Below are 22,254 nucleotides of genomic sequence, written 5' to 3'. Positions count from 1 at the left end.
TTGTTTTGAAAATATCATCTGTATTTAAGATTTAAAAACTCGGTATATGAGGCAATGCACGATGGTTGATAGCTTGAGAGAACCATTGTTTTGAAGTTGGAGAAAAATTATATGGTTATCTCGAGTTAATAGCTGAGTATTTCTTTTTGTTTTTAAAAAGTATACAAATCAATTTCCTATTACAGTGCAGTTAAGAGTTAAATTAAGGGCTAGTCTTCTGGGCCTGGGGCTCATACATGTAATTTTATTCTCAATACAAGCCACAAGCCCTGCTTTTATCTTTCAAAATATTGAAGTTAAACTAAAAATAAAAGCTAAGAAAAATACACCACCATGGACAAGAAATAAGCTTACACAGGCACATCCATTACAAATGTGGACATAGGAACGTAGTGAAAGCTTAATCAATCCTTTGCAGCCCTGCACACGTGCCCAAGCAACATGTAGTCCATATGAAGCAGTGAGGTTTGAGATATTATATTGTGCCAATTTTAATGTTTCACATTTTATCCCTATTTGGAAAATGTTTTGATATTATCTGGTTAACATAAAGATCAAACTTGCATTTATAAATCACCTTTCAAAACTTTAACTCATCTCAAAATGTTTCATAACCAATGTGCTACTTAAGTGCAATCAGTCTTCTAATTTGGAAGAAGTTACAGCGCTTCAAGAAGCAGAGGTGCACATTAATTGGAGCTTCACATTCTCAGAACAAAGCTGACTAGCTTCAGTGCTGCCATTAATAGGCAGCTAGCTGGTTGAAGCATGAGATTACAGAGTCAATTTTTATTGTAAACATGGACACAGACATTTACAGTAATAAGTTTTATAACAATAACATAGAAAGCTTTTATAGATTTGAGATTTTAACAGATAGGTTATTGATAAAATTATCAAGATAGATAAAACCCTACTGAAGGCACATGGAGGACAAAGAATAAAGCAATCAAATCCAAAAGGAATAGTTCCTTTTTATCCTTGATTAATACATAAACCTGAAGTTGTGCCCACCATGATCCAATCCCCAGGTCTCTGCACCTGGAGGACTGTAGTTTGGATAATCTATATTAAAGATGATCTGTTGAGCCTAGGTTTTGCCAAATTTGCATAGTGGTTTATACTAGTGGAAGTAATGCAGTACTTAGAAATGGTATAAAGAGGTATACTGAGGCATCTTAGAAAGTATCCCTGACCTTCCATAAATTTTGAAACTGGATCTGCCATTTTCAGAATCAAGTTCAGGTAACCCTAGATAGGCCAGTACTGAAGTACAACACATAATGGCAACAGTAGATTTGTGCCAATAACAACAAACTGGAATCAAATGTTTGAAGTAAAAAGCTATGAAAAGGTTACAAATGCAGCAAAATAACATGATGAGAAAGTCCTGGTTAAATAACCATCTGTTGGATATGGGCACAAGATTATGATGGCCACCAATAACTGGAGAAAAAGAAAACATGGGTGCAGTTGTAAACAGCCTTGTGTAGATACAGAAGTGGGAAAGTGTGGATTAGACCAGAAGAGAACATCCTTAATGATAATATTGCCAGAAATTTCTTAAGACGACAGTTTCCAAAATGGATTTTTCCCTTTTCTCACAAATCGGTGTGTGGAAATGAAAACAAAAGGAGGAATTTTAAGTTTTAAAGCACAATTCATGATTGAAACACCATTGTACACTCAATTATGCAGAACCTCCATTTAACAAAATATCGTGAAAGATGACTTAATACATTTGACTACCAGTCCTACAGAACAAAAGGCATCAGGTACAATGACTAATTTAGTAAAACAGAATACTGCAGATGCTGGAAATCTGAAATATGAACAGAAAAGTACTGGACAAATTCACGTCTGGCAGCATCTGTGAACAGATACAGAGGTAATGTTTTGAATGACATATGACTTCTTCAGAACTCAAAGGGGGCTGAAATTGTGCCTTTTATGTTTTGTCAGTGGTGGAAGGAAGAACAAGTGAAAAAGATATAACAATTATTAGTTTGAATTGTGTTCCTGTCTTCAGCCTGAATAGCAAGGAATGCTATCATCAATTTTAGTCTGGACAAGGGAGGAAACAAGAACAAAACCAGGGTATTCCCAGTTCTAATCTTAAGTTCTTAAAAAGGTTTCAAGCATCCTAAAGCTCATCATGAGTTTATATGTGATTTAAAACACAGTCTGTTGACATCAAAAGAAAGACAAGGGTCAATTTCTTCAGGAAAACATTGGGGGTAATTCTGCAAAATATTACACAATGAAAGTAATAAAACTTCAAACAAACATACATTAGAGACCAATCAATCTTGGCAATCTATAATGACTTCATAAAAGTCATAAATAATGTTGATCTCAGAACATTTCAAATTTTCAAAACCCAAAAAAAAGGTAGCAGGTTTTCTATATGTAGTGATAAAATCCACAAATTGGCACTGCTAAGAAAATATCAAGTACTTGAACATTTACTGAAAAGCATCAGCTGTTTTTATGTACAGTTGGGAAAAATTAATATCCATTATTCCAACCTCATCCAGCTATTTGCAAATAGTGCAAGGACTTTCATTGATCAACATTTTAGTACCCTGAAAAAGTTCATGATTTATTATCTGATTTACAGTTGCATCAACCCAGATAATTAGAATAGATGAATGTTTCATTTAGAGATTTAAAAGCTCTAAAACTACAATATTCATGAATCGAGTGAACAGTATCCTCTTTCTTTTGCTAAAACAGAGAAAAAACAAATCATATTTCCAGTATTTAAAATAATCACTTCAAAAAACCTAAGAAATTTTTGAATGTTGAATTTGGAATCACAGAATAAAATTTTGGTTGATAGGTTTGAAAATTAGTAGCCCTAGAAATATTTTACTGTATTTTATATATCAGTGTTCAATCCAGTATTTTGAAGAGCTATCCCCAACAAATTATACATGCTACTGCTATACAGACATGACATATGGTAAACAATCAAAATTAATAAGTAGTAAGACTACACAACCCAATAGCGGATTGACGTAGTGCTTTATTTAAGCAGTCTGTAAGAAGGAAAATAATGTGCATCCCTATCATATACATTTATGTGTAAAAATACTAAGGATGTACAGTGTACAAAACATTTTGTTGCAGTTTTTCACATCCTTGTGGGTCTTATACTTAAGGAAATAAACAGTTAAATTTTACCAACAGTAATACAGTTCACTAAGTCTTAGTCCCTTCTGCTTACAATTCTTAACCATATGACTAGATCTTTATGCATTTAATGATAGAACTAGCAAGGTCAAGAACTTTCACAAATCCTAGGCTACACAGAGGCAAAAGTAATGACCAATTTAAGATTTTAAAATAAATACTTTACATCTTTTTCATGCTCATCTGTAATACACTACTGGTAGCAGATACAGGAAGTTCTATTTTAGACAGTACAAATAGTAGCAGCAAAGTGTGTACACTGAGGTGTAATATATAGACCCTGCAGTTAGTAGAGGACCTCACCTTTCACCTTGCCAATATACTGTGGTAGCAATGCATTGCCTCAACAAGGAGTGGCAAACCTTGTGAAGCGGCAATTAAGGTGAATACATGTGTTTAGTCATAAAAGCATTTAGATTCAAAATGCCACAGGAATGTGACAACAAAATGGATTAGTGTTAAAGCAAAGCTATGGAATCTTCACAATCAAACAGGAATGGCCTGTTTGGCTAAAGATGGCTGCAGTACAAGAGGGCATACTCAATCAGGAAAGGTCATTTCAAAATGAATCCTTGAAGATCTAGACTTTGCTTAGCTTACTGGTTTTCATTTACTTCTTACGCAAAACACAAAATCTTATGGATTAACAGTTTGAAAACCTTGTCCAAAAAAAAACTAGCATTGTACAGTTGGTCAACCACCATAATCAATAAACTTTTAGCAATAACCGTTCACTGATGGTGGAATGTATCTGACAAACGATTGTTACTACTAAAAATAAATACTACATTTTTTTTAACATGTGTACATTCAAACTTAACACCAGAAAACAAAAAGCTAATTCAGAAGTTTACAGGCAAACCTTGCTGTTCACCAACCAAGACTGGGGGGCATAAATATTCTACCCACAAGTTTGGTGAAAATCATACATTTGAACTTATGCCTGTCAATATCCTTCAGCCTTCATAAAACACGTGCAGGCAGAAGTGCAGGGTATCCAAGGTTGTAAAAAAAATCTGCGATTGCACTTGTTTAGTCTATAACAAGTCAGTTGGGCTAACTCAAGTTGAGCCTTCACTTACATGGGTTGGTACTAACTTTAATATTGACAGGGATTGAGTCCTGACAGTTGATCACAAATTCCCAATTTCAGCCAACTGTTAATGACACCAGCTCATTTCTTCAGTGATATGTCTAACAAAAATCTTCCATACTTGCCTTACATCACAAACAAATGCTTGCTATGAACAGCAATGAATATAACAAAAAGTACACCAGTTGCATCAGATGCTTAAATTTCATTTTTTGTCATTATTGTGAAATTTTGCCAAATGCCTTCTTCAGCGTCTATTAAACCTCGGTTCCATTGACAGGCTGAAATGCATTAATGCTGCATCATGTACAGTACATCCTATTAGGACTTCATTTGTTTAAAAATACTCTTTGCAGGACATTATGTCAAAATAGTAGGAGGTAACAGCTTGAATCTCCAGACTGACATTTAGATTCATGCAAAAAACATTCAACTCGAAATGATTCCTGAAGATGCCCTGCCTCTGAAATCAAGTATAGCTCAAACTCTTATTGTTCAGGAATGATTTCCAGTGATACACCATGACACAGCTGAGCAGCAAAAATAAACCAGAAAAAAAACTTGATGGCCTATTCTCTTCCACTAGCAGAGTATGAGAACTGGGGAAAATGTGGCCGTCTTTCATTGTCCATGCAGTCCATACCATCCTCATCATCTATGAACAACAGATAAAAGAAATCATTCTTCAGACATTTACTTCACAATAACTGCAGTCAATTTAATTCAGAACTTTATCCTTTATAGATTTTTTTAAGCATTTCTTGAAGAGTGAACCGTTTATTTTTCTTACAATTATACATCCCACAGGGCATATTAAAAATTATTTCAGTAAGCCATACTGATGACGAATAGAACCTAATTTTAACTGTACATTTAAAAATTCAATAACAATGACTAAATATACTTGCCAAGTTGTAAAATGAGAAATATTTAGAACTATCATTTACATGATTTGAAAATTTCACGATAAACTAATAAATACATTAATTTGCCAAGGCACCAGTGTAAAATAGCTTTTGGTTATTAGGCCAATAGGCTAGTGAATAGTTACATGCACAGAGATAGATTTTCAAGCTTCTAACATAGATATACAGCATGGAAACAGACCCTTCGGTCCAATCCATCCATGCCGACCAGATATCCCTACCCAATCTAGTCCCACCTGCTAGCACCCGGCCCATATCCCTCCAAACCCTTCCTACTCATATACCCATCCATTTAAATCTGTAAGACAAGTAAAAGAAATAAATAATATTCTACCCAATTTAAGTTTGAGCCATTTCAAAACCTGCATTCATTTGGTATTATCTGAAATTTAGCATTCATTTTATAATCATATTATTCATAATATATTAACACAGGTTTTGTTTAATACAGATTGGAGACTTTTGGAAACATCATACAGATAAATTAATTTGTACTAATTGAGGTAACCTTAAAACATCACTTATCAAAGCACTCAATATATTTTAAGGGAAAAGATTTAACAAATTAATTTTTGTCAAAATTCTTCTGAAGGAAGTTCACTGATTGGGGGAACGGGGATAAAAATAGCCGATGCCTAACCTTTGACCTCTTGTGTTACAAACTGTTTCTGTATTCAATCTTTGCTCTCAGTTGTTTGAACTTTATGAGTGAAGTGTTGCTCTCAGAGGTTATTGCATATGGATTAAGATGCTATTCTGCTTCTATCTGATATTGAAAATAAATGTTCTTCCAGCACTTGGAGATATGGATTGGCAAATGTATTTCTAAAATTTCAGGATAGTTTTAACTTTTCCTAAAATTCTAGGTCAATGCAGTATATTTATTCACATCCTTTAAAAGTCTTGAACTAATATGAATGTGGCGCAAAGAATGAATACATAAAGCATGATCTAAAATAAATAACAACACTATATGAAATTAATATAGTCATGCATCAGTTGATCTTTTTATTCTTTTGGTGTGTGAATTCTAATAATGGCGTAATGTCACTGCATACTCTTTCACTCTGATAGATATTTTCATGTGTTGAGTCAGCAGCAGGTATAATTCCTTTAAAAGGTGCAGAAATTAGCTATGTCAGAATGAAATCCTACATAATTCAACATATCCTTATCCTACTGGTTGCTACAATGGAAGGAAATTTTAGGCACATCTTATAATGAACAGAACAAGCGTTTTTTCCTATTACAACAAAATAAATTGGTACATATTGCTAGCCAAAATAGGACAGAGAATTTCAATAGATAGATGTAGAATCTTAAGTGTGTAAGAGCTGCAATTTAGCTTGTATCATTTAAGTATACCTTGGTGGTTTAGGATGACTTGCTTCTATCTTAAAAAGGAATTCTCAGGTGACTGACGAATATAATACGTGACCTAGTCTGTTAGAGGTGGGACAGAGTGGTTTGAGAGAACAGGAAGGTGGGATGCCTGGATTGCCATGTGCTCCTATCTCTATTGAAACTTGACTTCAGCTTGCCATCAGCAATGAGATGTATACATCTTTCCAAAATGTTTACTTTCCACTTTGGGTGGTCTTGAGGCAGGGTTTTCCAGATGTTAATGGGGATGCCGCTCTTTTTCAAGAAAGTTTTGAGGGTGTCCTTGAAGCATTTCCTCTGGCCTCTTAGGACTCCCGTGCCTTGTCAAAGCTCCAAGTAGAGTGATCACTTCTAAAGTCTGTCAGGATTACAGATGACGTAGCCTGCCTTGTGGAGGTGAACAAGCTTGGTTAATTCAATGATGATACTGACCTCAATAAGTACACTGACACTGGTGCACCTATGCTGGCAATGGATTTGTAGGATCTTGTGAAGGCACCACTAGCTGTACTTCTCTATGGTTTTGAGGTGTCTGCTGCGCATGGTCCACATTTCTGAGCCATATTAGAGGGCAGATATCACTACTGTTCTGTAGACAATGACCTTCCTGGTGGGTTTGAGATCTGGTCTTCAAAGGCTTTCATCCTCAGGTAACCAACAGCTGTGCACAGAAGGCCATACTGAACCTTACTGATGTCTGCTTTTTTTGACAGTAGCTCTCCAGGTATAGAAAGTAGTACACATTGTTCAAGGTCCTATTAAGGACTTTGATAACCCAGGGTTTGGGGTGGCTGCGGGGCAGAGATGGGGTGGGGGAAGGAGGAGGAAATTGCAAGAGACAGCAAGCAAGGGAGAGAAGGAGGGAGCAGAGAGAGAAAGGAGGAGGTTGGTGTGCCATCATCATTGGCAATCACTCACTAATGAATATGATTGACCACCTACGATATGCTTCGTCTTTCAACTATTCAGTGCAAGGCCACTGTTCTCATAACCTCAGTGAAAGTGTTGACAATGTTTTGGAGTTTGGCCTCAAAGTGTACACAGCCGCTAGTAAGCTAGAGGATAAGATAGAATCTGGCCTGGAGGCGGCAGAGGTCAAATAGGTTCTTATTTATTCTATAGGTTAGCTGACTCCAATAGCAAGCTTGCTAAGGGTGAGATAAAACATTACAGCAAGGAAAACAGAGAGGAATTTATCTCATCAAGATGAAAAATATGCAAACGTTTACCATCAGTTGGTTAACTAGAAGATAATGTTGAGCCACACTGTTGGTACTGATGCTGAGATCATAGAAATAAATCTAAAACCCAAAACAAGTTATTGGCTTTCCTGAGAGGCACTAAAAAATGTGTTGCTGGAAACACATTGCTGGACGTTTCAGGCATAAGCCCTTCTTGAGGAAAGAAGGCCTTTAAGGCCTGAAGAAGGGCTTATGCCCGAAATGTCAACTCTCCTGCTCCTTGGATGCTGCCTGACCTGCTGTGCTTTTCCAGCAGCACATTTTTCAGCTCTGATCTCCAGCATCTGCAGTCCTCACTTTCTCCTTTCCTGAGGCACATCAGAATGAATAGTGGAATATAAAATCAACTACAACTTTCTTCAGGTGAGCAAATAATCATTTAAATAAAATGCCCTTCAGCATTGATTAGCCAATCTGCAATTATTAAGGCTTCCAATAAATTGAACCATTCTTGTTAACCCTGTTTCTACTAATGACCTAAGTACACATCATTTGCTTGTGTGTTCACAATTAGATCAATACATTATTTTCTAATATGAAACTTAGTTTTGACATCTGGAATTGTCAAAATGTACAAGAACATCTATAGAAATACTGTAATACTCTACTGTGGTTAGTGTTGTTCTTCATGGTTGACACTGAATCTTTTTGAAAACATTTTTCACAGTGTGGGGAATGCTGTTCAGGCCAGCATTTGTTTTTCATTCCCAATTGTCCTCAAGAAGGTTGCAGCGAGCCAATTCTTGAACCTCAACACTCCATTCAACAAAATGACTTGCTAGGCCTTCTGAGAAGTCAGTTAAGAGTAAATCACATTGCTGTGCATCTGGAGACACACATCATGGTCTGGACAGCTAATTTCCTTTCCAAAGAAAATTTCAGATTTATTGATTAACTGAATTTAAATTCTACCAGCTGCTGTGTAGAATGTGATATGCATTTCCAGAACATTATCCTAGGCCTGAATTAGTAGTCCAGTGACATTGCCATTATATTAGTGTCTCCACAAAAAGACTGAATGGAATAGTAGTCTAGTATCAGATTATCAATTATCAAGTTATCATTCTCACAGAGTTTGGATTTAATTAGACAAGTATAGAATATCTTTGCTGCCATGTTGAATAATTTGAGTGGCTTAAAGCTTTTGACTAGACTAAGGGAAAGACTTAATAAAAATATTTTCTTGACGTAGATTAATGGCCTACACTTGGATGTACAGGGTACAATTTTAAAATCCTGCTGGTAACAAAAAATGTGGAAATATTGTGAATTGAGAGAAAGGCAGTAAAGGACTTCACATGGATTACAGATAGGTTACTGGAATGGTTGGCATATGGCAAATAAAATTTAACAGAGAGAAGTGTGAAGTAGTACATTTTGGCAAGAAACACAATGAGCCATTATAAAGGAAAGGGCACAATTTTAAATAAGGTGAATGTGCAGAGGAACAAGAGGGTATATACCCAGAAATAACTGGGCTTTGCAGGGCAGTTTGAAAATATAATTAATAAAGAGTTTTTTTTCACCTGTGGGACATGGGCATTACTGGCACAGTATTTATTGCCCATCTTTAGTTGCCTTTGAGAAGCCTTCTTGAACTGGTGCTGTCCAGTAGATCCACAATATTGTTAAGGAGGGAATTCCAGGGTTTTGTCCCAACAATACTGAAAGAATAACAATATATTTCCAAGATGGGATGATGAGTGCCTTGGAGGGAAACTTGCAGATGGTGGTGTCCCCATGTATCTCTGTCCTTGTCCTTCTAAATGGTAGTGATCATGGGTTTGAAAGGTGCTGTCTAAGGATCTTTGGTGAATTTCTGCAGTGCACCTTGTAGATGGTACACACTGCTGCTACTGTTGATGGTGGAAGGAGTGGCACCAATCAAGCTGGCTACTTTACATGGATGGTGTCAAGGGAGTATTGCCTCATCCGGGCAAGTGAGACATTGAGATGAGGCAATAATTGGCTGGGTTGGGTTTATCCTCATTTTTGTGTACAGCTCACATCTGGACAACTTTCCACATTATCGGATAGATACCAATGTTGTAGCTGTACTGAAATAACTTGGTTAAAGGCATGACAAGCTGTGGAGCACAAGTCTTCAGTACAACTGCTGGAATGATGACAGGGTCCATAACCCTTGCTGTATCTAGTTCCTCCAGCTGTTACTTTGTATCACATTGTGTAAAACAAATTGGCTGAAGACAGGCATCTGTGTTGCTGGGGATGTCTATAAGAGGCAGAGATGGATTATCCTGTTGGTAATCCTGGCTGAGGATTGCTATGAATGCTTCAGTCCCATCTTTTGTATTGATGTGCTGGGTTCCCCATTTTGATGTTTTTATTTTAGATTATCAGTATCCACAATGTTTTGTATTTGAAAGTTATGAAGAACCATCTCAAAATTTTGATTTCACCCCAACTGGTGGACTCTACCCAATTTGTGAACTGCACTTTAGGAAGACTGAGACAATGAGACGATACAGAAAAGCCTTATGAGAATATTTCCCTAGGCTGCAGCCAAGTAGTTGGATTTAGGTTGATGGGGTTTGTTCTCAGAAAACAGAAGTTTAAATGGAGGCTTGATATGAGGGTTTAAAATCATGAGGAGTCTAGGGTTGAGAACAAGAACACATCAATTTCCAAGTAATTAGCAAAAGAACCAAGAACAAGTGGTTAGGATCAGGAATGCACTGCCTGGATACGTGGTGGAGGTACTTCTTTAAAAAAGTGAGAGAAATAACTGAACAGAAAAAAATCTGTAGGCCTAAAGGATGAAAGTGGGACTACTTTAGCTGCAGAAAGTCAGCTCAGATGTGCAAAGCTGAAACACCTGTGCTGTTACCATTCTGTAATTCTAATTTCACCTTTAGACTAGAAAACGGAGAGCATTCATGGGAAGGTTTTAAATTTCTTCTGCGATGTGATCATGCTGTAATCAGGAGGATGGTGGAAATTCAGTCATTATGAAATTTTTACTGATCACCCTATTTCACTACGCTATCAATATCTAGCAAGGGCTCAAACGTACACTTGTCAGTTGTCTAAAAGCGAGCTGGTTACAATTCTTCATTATAGAAGGGTCATCAAAGAGCTTGGGTTTCCTTGGGGATAGAATCAGTTCCAGAATGGCACCTCTCAGAACAGAGAGAACTCTGAGAGAGATCCCATAATTTAATGCCTGAGGGAAGCAAGCATTATTACAGAAGTCTGGTGCATTTATGAGAACTGGAATCTGTATATAGCATTAGTTCTTTTCAGCTCCACAAGCCAACAGAAATAACCGACTTGCATTTATAAATCACCTTTCACAATCTCAGAAATTCAAAGTGCTTTAAGCCAATGAAGTATTTTTGAAGTGTCATCATTCTGATGTCGGACACACAACAATCACAGCAAAGCAAGGGACCACAAACAAGAATGCGATAAACAACCAGATAATCTGTCACGGACTATTTATGCTCAAGAGTTGAGTTCAGGCATTTGTTCGCAGTTCCTGGTACTTCGTCCCATGTCATTTACCTAATAAAGCAATTAGTACCATTCATTCAACATTACCCAGGCTTGGTATAGTGACACCAAAAGAAAAGTTAATCAGGAGTTGTTGTTTAAAGCACACGCACAAATAATCAATCAAACTAGATTATTTTGGAATATATTACCTGTAGTTAAATCAGAGAACTTAGAAATAGCAAGAACATCAAATGTTAACTCTTTATGAGATATTTTGCATTGTAAGTCTAAAATGTCTCGAAATTTGGCACGGTTCCATACAAATTTATGGTTAATATAATTCGTGGTTGGTCAATGATTTCTGTAAATTTCATAGGATATTTTTACACAACATCACAATCAATTAAAAAAATCCACATAAGAGTTAATCAAGCCATAATTTAAGAACGCTTGGCTCATAAAATGTAATAATTGTACAAAACCATGATTGTACAAATGTACAATCATGTGTTTTTATCTCAGAATGTTACTTCACTTAAGTTTTAGATAACTTACTCTGATACAAAACTTGTGAAGTAAAAATGAATTCATTTCGCCACATAAAAGCTAAATTGTAACTACAAATTTAGTAATTGTCACAGTTTGTGGTAAATTAAACCTATATTTTTAAATAGAGGTGTTATTTTTTTCAAAATTGTAGCTAGATTAACTCTTGCTTATATGACAAGCTCTGGAAGCCAAATTATGTAGATCATATGAACACACAAATCCTTAGAAGCAGACCATTCAATCTCTTGAGCCTGCTACACCATTCAATAATATCACAGAGAATCTGATTATAAATTTAACTCCTCATTCCTGTTTACTCCTGATAACCTTTAACCTCTTGCTTAATAAGAATCAATCTACCCTCTGCCTTAAAAATATTCAAGGATTCCGATTCCAACATCTTTTCAGCAAGAACGTCCCAAAGATTCTCAACTCAGAGAAACAATTTTAGTTTTAAATGGCTGACCTTAATTTTTAACAGTGACGTTGAGTTCTAGATTTTCCTATAACAGAAAACATTCCACAACTATCCTATCAACAGCATTCCCCTGTTGTTTTTCTTCTAGGCAGACCCATGAGGTGGGTGCATGACAGTTCCAGAATTGGAAGTCAATGCTGCAGTCCACATCAGCACACCAATTGTCGTGTGTGGACCTCTAAGTGGCTGTGCACGCATGCAACTTAGAGGGGACATTGGTTAAGATCCCTCAGGATCTCCTGTGGTTCAATCAAGTCATGTCTTACTCTTATAAACTTCAGTTTAGATTGTCCAACCTTTCCTCATTATAAGACATTTACCGACCAACTACAAGCAATCACAATGTGATCAATCACTAACTGTGTTGGCCATAAAACTTTATGAAAGAATGCCAAATAGTAATGGACAGTGAAGAAGGTCATCTCAGAGTACAATGGGACTTTGATCAGATGGGCTAATGTGCCAAAGAATGACAGAAGAAGGTTAATTTAGATAAATGTGAGGTGTTGCATTTTGGTAAGGCAAATCAAGGCAGGACATATACATTTAATGGTAGGATCCTGGGGAAAGTTGCTGAACAAAGAGACCTTGGGGTACAGGTTCATAATTCCTTGAAAGTGAAGTTACAGATACACAGGATAGTGAAGGTGGTGTTTGGTACACTTGCCTTTATCGGTCAGTGTAAAGTTGGGATGTCATGTTGCAGCTGTGCAGGACATTGGTTAGGCCACTTTTGGAGTACTGCATTCAATTCTGGTCTCTCTGCTATAGGAAAGATTTTGTTAAACTTGATAGGGTTCAGAAAAGACTGATGAGGATGTTGCTGGGGTTGGAGGGTTTGAACTACAGGGAAAGGCTGTATTCCCTGGAGCAGGACCTTATAGAGGTTTATAAAACCATGAGGGGCATGGATAGGGTGAAGAGCCAAGGTCTTTTTTGCAGGATAGGGGAGTAAAAAATAGATGTCACAGGTTTAAAGTGAGAGGGAAAAGACTCAAAAGAGACCTAAGGGGCAACTTTTTTCACGCAGAAGGTATGGATTGAGCTGCCAGAAGAGGTGGGGCAGAGGCTGGTACAATTACAACATTTGAAAGGCACCTAGATAGATACATGAATAGGAAGGGTTTAGAGGGATATGGGCTAAATGCTGGCAAATGGACTAGATTAATTTAGAATATCTAGTCACCATGAATGAGTTGGACCAAAAGGTCTGTTTTTATGTTATATAACTCTATGACTCTATTTAGAATTACTTTATTTAAAATGACTTGCTTTACACTGTTCTCACTATTAAAGACATTGGCAAATCTGAAGGACAGAACTTTATGCCCCCTTGCTGGTAAGTTTGGCAGAGTTGGTGGCTTAGCAGCCGCTGGGTGGTATTCCCACTGTCCCGATTTGTCTGCAGTGTTATGTAGAGGGTTGCTTCCTACTTGGCCTCAACTTTAGCAAAGCACTCTGCTTGCGCCTTGGACAAGAAGTGGTGTGGGACACCTCTTCCTCTCATTTGGTTTCTGAATCAAGACTGCCACTCCTTGACCTCTCAGATCCCCTTCTTGTTGTGGGACCCTTAAACTTACCCAATCCTGAACTCAGAAACTAGCAACTGCTTGTGATCATTGTCCTGGCCACTGCTTCCAGTTGGATTGCTAGGCTATTGGCTAATCAGATTGGCTGGCAATTTTGAGGTGGTACTTCAATTTCTAGCCAATTAACACTCATGCCTGTTGGGCTGTTAAGACCAGTGAGGACACGTTCCTCATCTACGTTTTGCTCGGTAGGATAGGAAACTGTGCCTTTCAAAAATTCTTGCCCATAGAAATAAGAAAAAAAAACATTGTTTGTTATCAGTTCCATCGTCCTGCCTTTCTTGGAAGCTGCTTTAGCAATGCTTATTTATGTTCATTTGCTCTGTTCTTCTCACTACAGTAGAATGAAGCCAAATATGATAAATGGAATGTAGTTTAAGGATTACCAAATTACAGTCAAACATGGTTGGAAATAAAATTCTAACACCTCAGTTTTCAGAAAGCTGAAGGTTAAAGGTTAACATTTCACAAAAAGGGCACATAATAAGCAGGAACCACTTTCAGAAACTAATGCTGTCAACTGAACAATACTTTTATAAACGATGCAGAAAGAATTACTAACTTATTTGCAGTAGTACTTACATTTTTCAGGAGGAGTTATTGTAATGGTTTGGGCTGTAAATTCTTCATCAAAATACCTTGTATCTGTCTCAGAAGAAACCTGAGGTTTAAAAGGAGGTAAAAGCTAAAAGAGAGAAAGGGGAAAATAAACAGATACAAATTATTATTGATAAAACCAAACACTTCTGCACTACTCAAATGACCACTGTCACACAAATCATGACTATACACATACAAAGATGTTTAAGACATAATTATGAACTATTATAATCTTGGAAATAGTTACAATTTAAGGAACAAAAAAAAGCTGAAACCTCAGTTACTTACTGAAAGATAGAAGCTACAATATTAACATATTTAAAACAGAAGTGATTTGAGTCAAACAAAGCAAGCACCAAATATTAACTTAGGTATCCACTAATATTGTAACTTTGGTAGATTCTGAATTTTAAATGCAACATGCAAATTTCAGTCAATTAGAATTACATATTAAAGAGCAATGCAAAACTCTACAAGTTGCCTCAGCAGCTCACTCAGCGTGTAAGTCATCAAACAATGACTAAATCTGTCAAAGATCTACTTTGCTTGTATGCTTTGCTTGTAGCTCCTGTCTTTCTAGGAGCACAACTAACCCAAGTTTTAAAGGCAAGATATTCACCAAAAATTATAAGTTTGCACAGAACTATCTCAGATTGGTCTTGACTTTTTGGTGGGTGTTCAGGGAGAAAAGGTTAGTTTCCCTTTTCATTTATAGTCTGTCTCAAAAGATACAGAGATAAATATAGGCCATTAAAAACAAATAGAAAACAGTAGGCCTCTGTAACTAAGCTGGCAATCTTGATTAGACAAAGGAAGATTCTAGCATACAAAATTCCATCTAATTGCTTCTAAAACTTCAACTGATATCCATATAAATTCTACAGAATTCAGATATATGACTTAGCTTTACAACAAGACCTTCACTATGTAGTTGAAGCCAGGTATTTGCAGCTGAAAATTCACCCCAAGAACTGTACATTTTTACAACATATTTGGCTGTACAAAACAGTGCAATTAACGTAAACCTCCATCACCAATATCTGAATTGATTAAGGTGTCTTTCTCATTAGTCAGATCTATTTTCTTTCTAATAAAGACCAGAGTGCAGAAAACAAAATCAGTATTACCAATTTACATAGCCAGCAGAGAATGAGAAGCAAAAGACATTAATCGATGGTGCTTCTATGTTACATTAGTCCCACCCTGACTATTTCTAGGTGCCTACAAAGAAAATATTCTAAACATTTTTCAGGATTGATTCCAAACTTTGAAAAGCATGATGTTAAGAAAACATATTGGCAACTCACTAATAAGTCAAAACTACAGGTTTTTTTGAAGGTGCAGATTTGTTGCACAGTGATTTTAATGTTGACATTTGGGAGCTTCACATCAGCATCTGCACCTGACCCATATTCAATCTCTCCAGTGCCTTTTCTCAGAAACAACAAATCAGATTTAAGACAAAAGACTTTAAAGCATTTCCCAGACCTTGCCTTTGCCATTGTATGTTTCCTTTTTAATAAATGTATTACATTCTGAGGGGATGGGTAATATACCTCATATATCTATTTAACTAAATCAAAGGTTTTACTGCAATATCTTAAACTCAATGCTCCTTCAACTCTTCACACTTGTTCATAATTATCTTAAAAACGACAATTGAGATAATTTTCATGTCCAAAATACAGAAAAACACATTTAAAAATATTCTATCTGTACATCCATCTCCCAAAAATTGCTGACATGCTTAAGTCTCTTTCATGACATTGGCAAAAAAAATCTCCCAAAGGCATCACTGAATACACTATGCATTTCTCTGTATTAAATGTTACCAACAATATTGCAAAGGGGATCTGGCACAGACAGAGCCCAGAGAGGGATGGGGCATGGACACAAGGTTCACACTGGGGACATGGCACAGACAAAGCGTCTGTAGAGGGAATGTGGCACAGACAAAGGCCTGCAGAGGGTGCAAGGAGGTCTAGAAAGGAAGGAAGAGAGAAAGAAAAGAAGATGGCCTATAATGTGGTGCATTAGGGGAAATACAAGTCAAAAGTGGGAAATAGAACTGTAAAGGGTGGAAAAGTTATTTATTAAGGAAACATTTGCTCCTAACTTTGCCTGTTGACTTGTGTCGATTTAGATACTGCAGTTCTGGATGTAAGTTTGGTCGCTAAGCTGGAAGATTCATTTTCAGATATTTCATCACTATACTAGGTTACATTATCCAATCAATTAGAACAACACACCCATCCTGGGATAAGCCAAATAGAGATATGTACAAAAATTCATAGAAGCTTGGCATTCCAACTGGAAATCTATCAACAAACACATCAACTTGGACCCCATTTACCGCCGTCTGAGAAAAAGACCAGGAAATGATATCACCAACCCAAGGAAACCTGAACCCATAAACAGAGAGCAGGTCATAGCACCAGTGCTTCACCGGAGTTCAGATTTTGATCATTGGAGATATCAATGAATTCTTCTAACTTCAAATTCCCCAACGATCAGCCCAAATACAGATGGTGTTATTACTAAGTGAATAGCCAAATGAAGGAGTTCGTGACACTGAAAAAGAAGTCCCTAGTTTGAGGTCCCTCGTGTACCCCAGCTGCTGTCCTGTTTATGATGAAATAATGTAGCCAAAACCAGAGTTTAACACTGGGATATTTCAAATCGGTGCAGTTGTATAGTGTGCAGTTATATACTAACTTGGCTGGTAATTGAGCTTCATAAAATATTAAGAGATTTCAGACATAGAGTCATAGGGATGTACAGCATGGAAACAGATCCTTTGGTCCAACCCGTCCATGCCAACCAGATATCCCAACCCAATCTAGTCCCACCTGCCCTCCATATTCCTCCAAACCCTTCCTATTCATATACCCATCCAAATGCCTCTTAAATATTGCAATTGTACCAGCCTCCACCACTTCCTCCGGCAGCTCATTCCATACACATACCACCCTCTGCGTGAAAAAGTTGCCCCTTAGGTCTCTTTTATATCTTTCCTCTCTCACCCTAAACCTATGCCCTCTAGTTCTGGACTCCCCAACCCTAGGGAAAAGACTTTGCCTATTTATCCTATCCATGCCCCTTAGAAATTTCAACCAGAAACTCACATGGTAGTTATGATTAATATTCTCATCAAATTAGAAACAGAGCTACAAATTGCAAGTGAAAAAGAAATACTATACTGAATGTGAATGGGCTAATTGAAGTTTAAAAAACCTAAATTAAGGTGTTAGCAAACTTCAGTTTTTCAGCTTTTGGATAAAATGTTACTGCTTCAAACAGATTCCAACTTGCTCAGAGCAGTAATTCAATGGAAGGAAAACAATATAAATATTTAAGATTTCAAATTAACGAACATAATTTGAATCAAGCAAATTGCTAACTACAAGAAAATATTAAGTATTCAGATATCTCAAATTGAGATTTGCTTTAATCAATATTGTTATTCCAACTGCTGATTAATGAAACCATTAGCTGACTGACCTGGAGGTGATATTGCGAGGAATGGATGAATGAAGTACACCAACCTTTTTGTCATAAACATCTTGCCAGTTAATTCCACTAAAAAAGCTGTGCTGCATGATGTCCTTTGCATCTTCTGGACCTCCACCAAGCCTGAAGGCAAAAAAAAATTGACAGTTCATATCCAATTTGTCAAAACAATTCTCATTCACTCCTTAGTGATTCTATTATACAGTTTGGTACTTGCGGTTGCAATATAATTGATTGTTTTACTTGTCATTAATAATCACCTGATAATAATGAAAATAAAAACAGAATGGCATTTATCTTTATTTTTTCAAAAATATGTATTTTTTGAAAGTTTACCAATTCTTTTATTCTTTTATCAAGTTACAGTTGCCAGCTGCTAAGCAAATTATAATGCAATGTACGACTCTCAATCCACCATGAGTGCTCATCAGCTCTGGGTGTTGAGAATGTACAACTATAAACCCCGGATGAGATTTCCTCCAATAAATAAATTCCATCCTTTTATTTAGTATTAATAATTATTTGGCAAGCTAAAATGTTGCTTTTGGAATTTGAAATGACTGGTACAGTGAAGCAGCATTCTGGCACAATGGACCTTCAGGAACAGAGCCAGAAAAGCTGTGGTCCTCTACTGTACTGCCTGGCAGTTAGTTACAAAATGTTAAGTCAGAGATGAGATCATCACCTAAACAGCTTTGACTAAGAAGACAAAAATTAAAAATTAAAGACACTAGGTTAAAAATATAACCCAGTCCATTTTTGGGTTCTTGATTCAGTCTAGTTCAGACCTCTGAGATGAAAGTTTGCTTTTATGCTTTCAGTTTTAATACACTACACTACAGCAATGGTTTTGGTAGAAAGGAACGATCTGTCCTGAGGTATCATTTTCTGCCTCTAGCTCCTACAACTGTCTTAATTCCTATTAACTATCAATTGCAAATCATCTCTGGAATTGTCGTTATCATCACACTTGGATCTACATGACAATACTTCATAATGTTGCTACCTAGTAGACAGTTCCCAATATGAGGGGAAGTCCAGGACCAGAATTATAGCTTTCTGGATACGTTATTTGGCATTATCACAAACAGAAGACATACACTACATAAATCATTTATTAGCAAGTACTTTCAAGCCAATACCTAGCAGGCATACATCTATACCAAAGGACGATCTGTGATTTGACACTAATTGTCAGTTAGAACCTTAGAAGTCACAAAAGTTACAGGTGTAATAAATAAATCCAAGTTTAATGCATTGGGAGGATGCCTAAATTATGATTAGAGGCATAAACAGATATTTGCAGATTGCTTACTGCGAACAGAGATACAAGGCAAAAAGAATAAAGTAGCACTTCAACATTACATTAGCTAGATCATGAAGAATTGAAAATCACAAAAGATCCTAAGTAAGATCCACAAGTATTTTACACAAAGGGTACAGAACTTTAACTAGATAACTTATTTTTGCTATTCCTCATGTGGATATGGATGCTGGAAATAAGAACATATTCAAATTCTTGATTAATGCAAATTTGAAGGGCTAAGGAGGAATAAATAATGACCAAAATATAACCCACTCTTAGAATTTATGAATAAAAAGGACAAAACCTGTCAGTTTGAAGGTTAGATTTTTGTGGTGTCAGAAGAAAGCTGAAGTCATTTAAAAATGGAGGGCAGCACTTGATTATGAGATTCACATCTCCATCCTGGCACTCACAAGTTTAGCTGACACAGAATAAGTATGCAAATAGCGAGCCCATACCCAGAGCTCATGACTTGGCTGGCTCCATTTCCATGCACTTGTCTGCAGTCAGGCCAGCTTCTCTATGACTTGTTTCACTGTGCCCAGTCAAGTCATGAATCATACAGTAAGCCTTAGTTTTAAGTTGACTTATTTAGCAGGTTTCATTTCAGCATCATGGACATAAACAGGGACAGTTTTTGTACTTAGAACAAGGGCTGGTGCTTTGCTGTGGTTTCATGCTGAAACCAACGGAGCATGTGTGAGCCAATTGGTGCCATCTTGAAGTGACATTTCCTGCTTCCCAAGAGACATTCTCACTGATTGTCTTCCAATCACCAGTTTCCCCTTCCCAAAGCTCCAGCTCACTGGTACTACCTCCCAGATGTATTCACTTACTGGACCAGACTTGTGCTCATTGCTCCCCAATCCTCCTCACTTCTTGATACTCCCATTTGTATCTCATTGCTCTTCTCTCTAACGTCGGCTTGCCTCTTGCTGTTCTTCCAATTCCAACCCCCGACTCCTCCCTCCCATTCCTCCTTATTGCTATTTCAACCCTCCTGTTCACCACTCATCCCACTTGCCACTCCTCCACCCTCCTCTTATCTCTAGTGTGCTGTCTCGTCCAACCACCCTGCCCAATGCTCCTCCATCCCAATTGCCATGCCACCTATCCTGATCCTCCCACACACCTCTCCTCCCTTCCTGATCCTTCCATCTGCTACTGCCCTCTCCCAATTCTCCCATCCACCTTCTCCCAAGTCCTCTCATTCACAGCCAGAGCTCAGGAGAGGAAATGGTGTGACAATGTAAACTTCACAACTTTAAAAATTTCCTGGATTGAAAGAATCAACAAAACTTGCTCTGGAATAAATTGTTTCTTGAGATGAAATAGACAAAGACAAGTTGTAATAGAGAAATTAAAAGCAATTAGCTATGGCTTGGTGAGATTATATAAACAAAACTGCTTTAACACCTCCTTGTTAAACTGGATACTTTATTGCCAAAAGGACCAGGATTTATGGGTGGCACAGTGGTTAGCACTGCTGCCTCACAGCGCCAGAGACCCAGATTCAATTTCCACCTCAGGCGACTCCCTGTGTGGAGTTTGCACATTCTCCCCGTGTCTGCGTGAGTTTCCTCCAGGTGCTCTGGTTTCCTCCCACAATCCAAAAATGTGCAGGTTAGGTGAAATGGCCTTGCTAAATTGCCCGTAGTGTTAGGTGAAGGAGTAAATGTAGGGGAATAGGTCTGGGTGGGTTGCGCTTCAGTGGGTCGGTATAGATTTGTTGGGCCGAAGGGCCTGTTTCCACACTGTAAGTAATCTAATCTAACTTTTTCTACAGAAGAATTTAAGGGGTTAATTGTAAGAAAAGCTGTTTTAAACAGATAGCTAAACCCCAAATGCAAGAAGGAACGGGGGCGAGGGGGGGTGTGGAGTGGTGGTCTACTTCTGATAAGAAGGCAACCTACACACTTGAGGTCTCCAAAAAATTAACCAATGTTGGGAATGAAAGAATCTTTTGAATCATCATAACGTCACACCACAAACTCAAAAGAGAGAAAACTGTTATTAGAATTCAACACCAGAACAAGTCAGTTACAGAACTTTGAAGAACAAGACTGCATAACGTTCAAACACTGGAAGCTTCCAGAGACAAACATGTTGGTGAAATCCTGGCCAGATTCCATCTTTAATTGGGTATTAGCCAAGTTGAGTTGCGAGGCTTAACTTGCTTACTTGAAGGATCTTATTTTGGTTGCTACATGCAATAAAGTTTATATCATTGTTTGAGTACTTGATTGTGAGATTTCTGTATAAGTAATCAAATTAAAAGGTAACTTGTGATGATTTACCCAAAACATTGGCGAATGGGAGGGTTTAGGCAGGCAAATGGCTATCAGGAAGTAAATAGAAAGAGATAGCATATTTCTTTTATTTCTAAAAAATTATTATGCTTTAATAATGTATTATCATTATTTATTGGAAAGGAATGGACTCATAAATATATCCAATTTTACAGTAGTTATTATGAGAAAACTAATTTGCTTAAAATTGTTTCACTTAAAGTTATACTTTTCATGAATACAGCAGCAAGTATAGTCTGGATTTGGAAACCTTTTGAAAGGCACCTTTGACCAATGTTACTCATCCAAGTACCCATTCATAACTTCAAGCATCCTACACCTTAGAACTCAGCTGCCCCTTTGGCTGCCTCCAACTTGCTTCTCAGAACAAAAATAGCACTTAAAGAGGCACTTTGTCTCCAACCCAGGGCATCATGCTGATAATACAAAAGGTACAAAACTAATGTTTTCTTATGATTCGCTGGGAGCACATGCTGAGAATACACACATTCAGATTTTATTCTCTTTGATTCATTATAAGAGATGGGAAATTCCAGTTTGAAGTATACTGGAAGTGCACTTCTTACCCTAGTCAGTAGCTACATTCATCTGCAATGTATTTCTTACTTTCTTTGGCCTT

The 22,254-nt window shown here is 37.2% G+C and overlaps 1 protein-coding gene across 6 annotated transcripts in view; it reads right to left on the bottom strand.

Moving 5' to 3' along the window:
• Positions 1-774: 774 nt before the first annotated feature.
• Positions 775-22,254, bottom strand: part of LOC140482816 (RAC-gamma serine/threonine-protein kinase) — a 457,507-nt gene continuing 436,027 nt past the window's right edge. For all 6 annotated transcript variants that reach the window (XM_072580470.1, XM_072580467.1, XM_072580468.1 and 3 more), the window contains 3 exons: positions 18,056-18,143; positions 14,493-14,595; positions 775-4,943 (listed from right to left, as the gene is read on the bottom strand). In XM_072580470.1, the coding sequence (XP_072436571.1) occupies positions 4,858-4,943; positions 14,493-14,595; positions 18,056-18,143 (277 nt within the window). In that variant the 3' untranslated portion in view covers positions 775-4,857. The remainder of the gene's footprint in view (positions 4,944-14,492; positions 14,596-18,055; positions 18,144-22,254) is intronic.

This window comes from Chiloscyllium punctatum, chromosome 11 (assembly GCF_047496795.1).
Source record: "Chiloscyllium punctatum isolate Juve2018m chromosome 11, sChiPun1.3, whole genome shotgun sequence".
In the NCBI taxonomy this organism is placed as follows: domain Eukaryota; kingdom Metazoa; phylum Chordata; class Chondrichthyes; order Orectolobiformes; family Hemiscylliidae; genus Chiloscyllium; species Chiloscyllium punctatum.
This window is presented reverse-complemented; position numbering and strand designations above follow the sequence as displayed.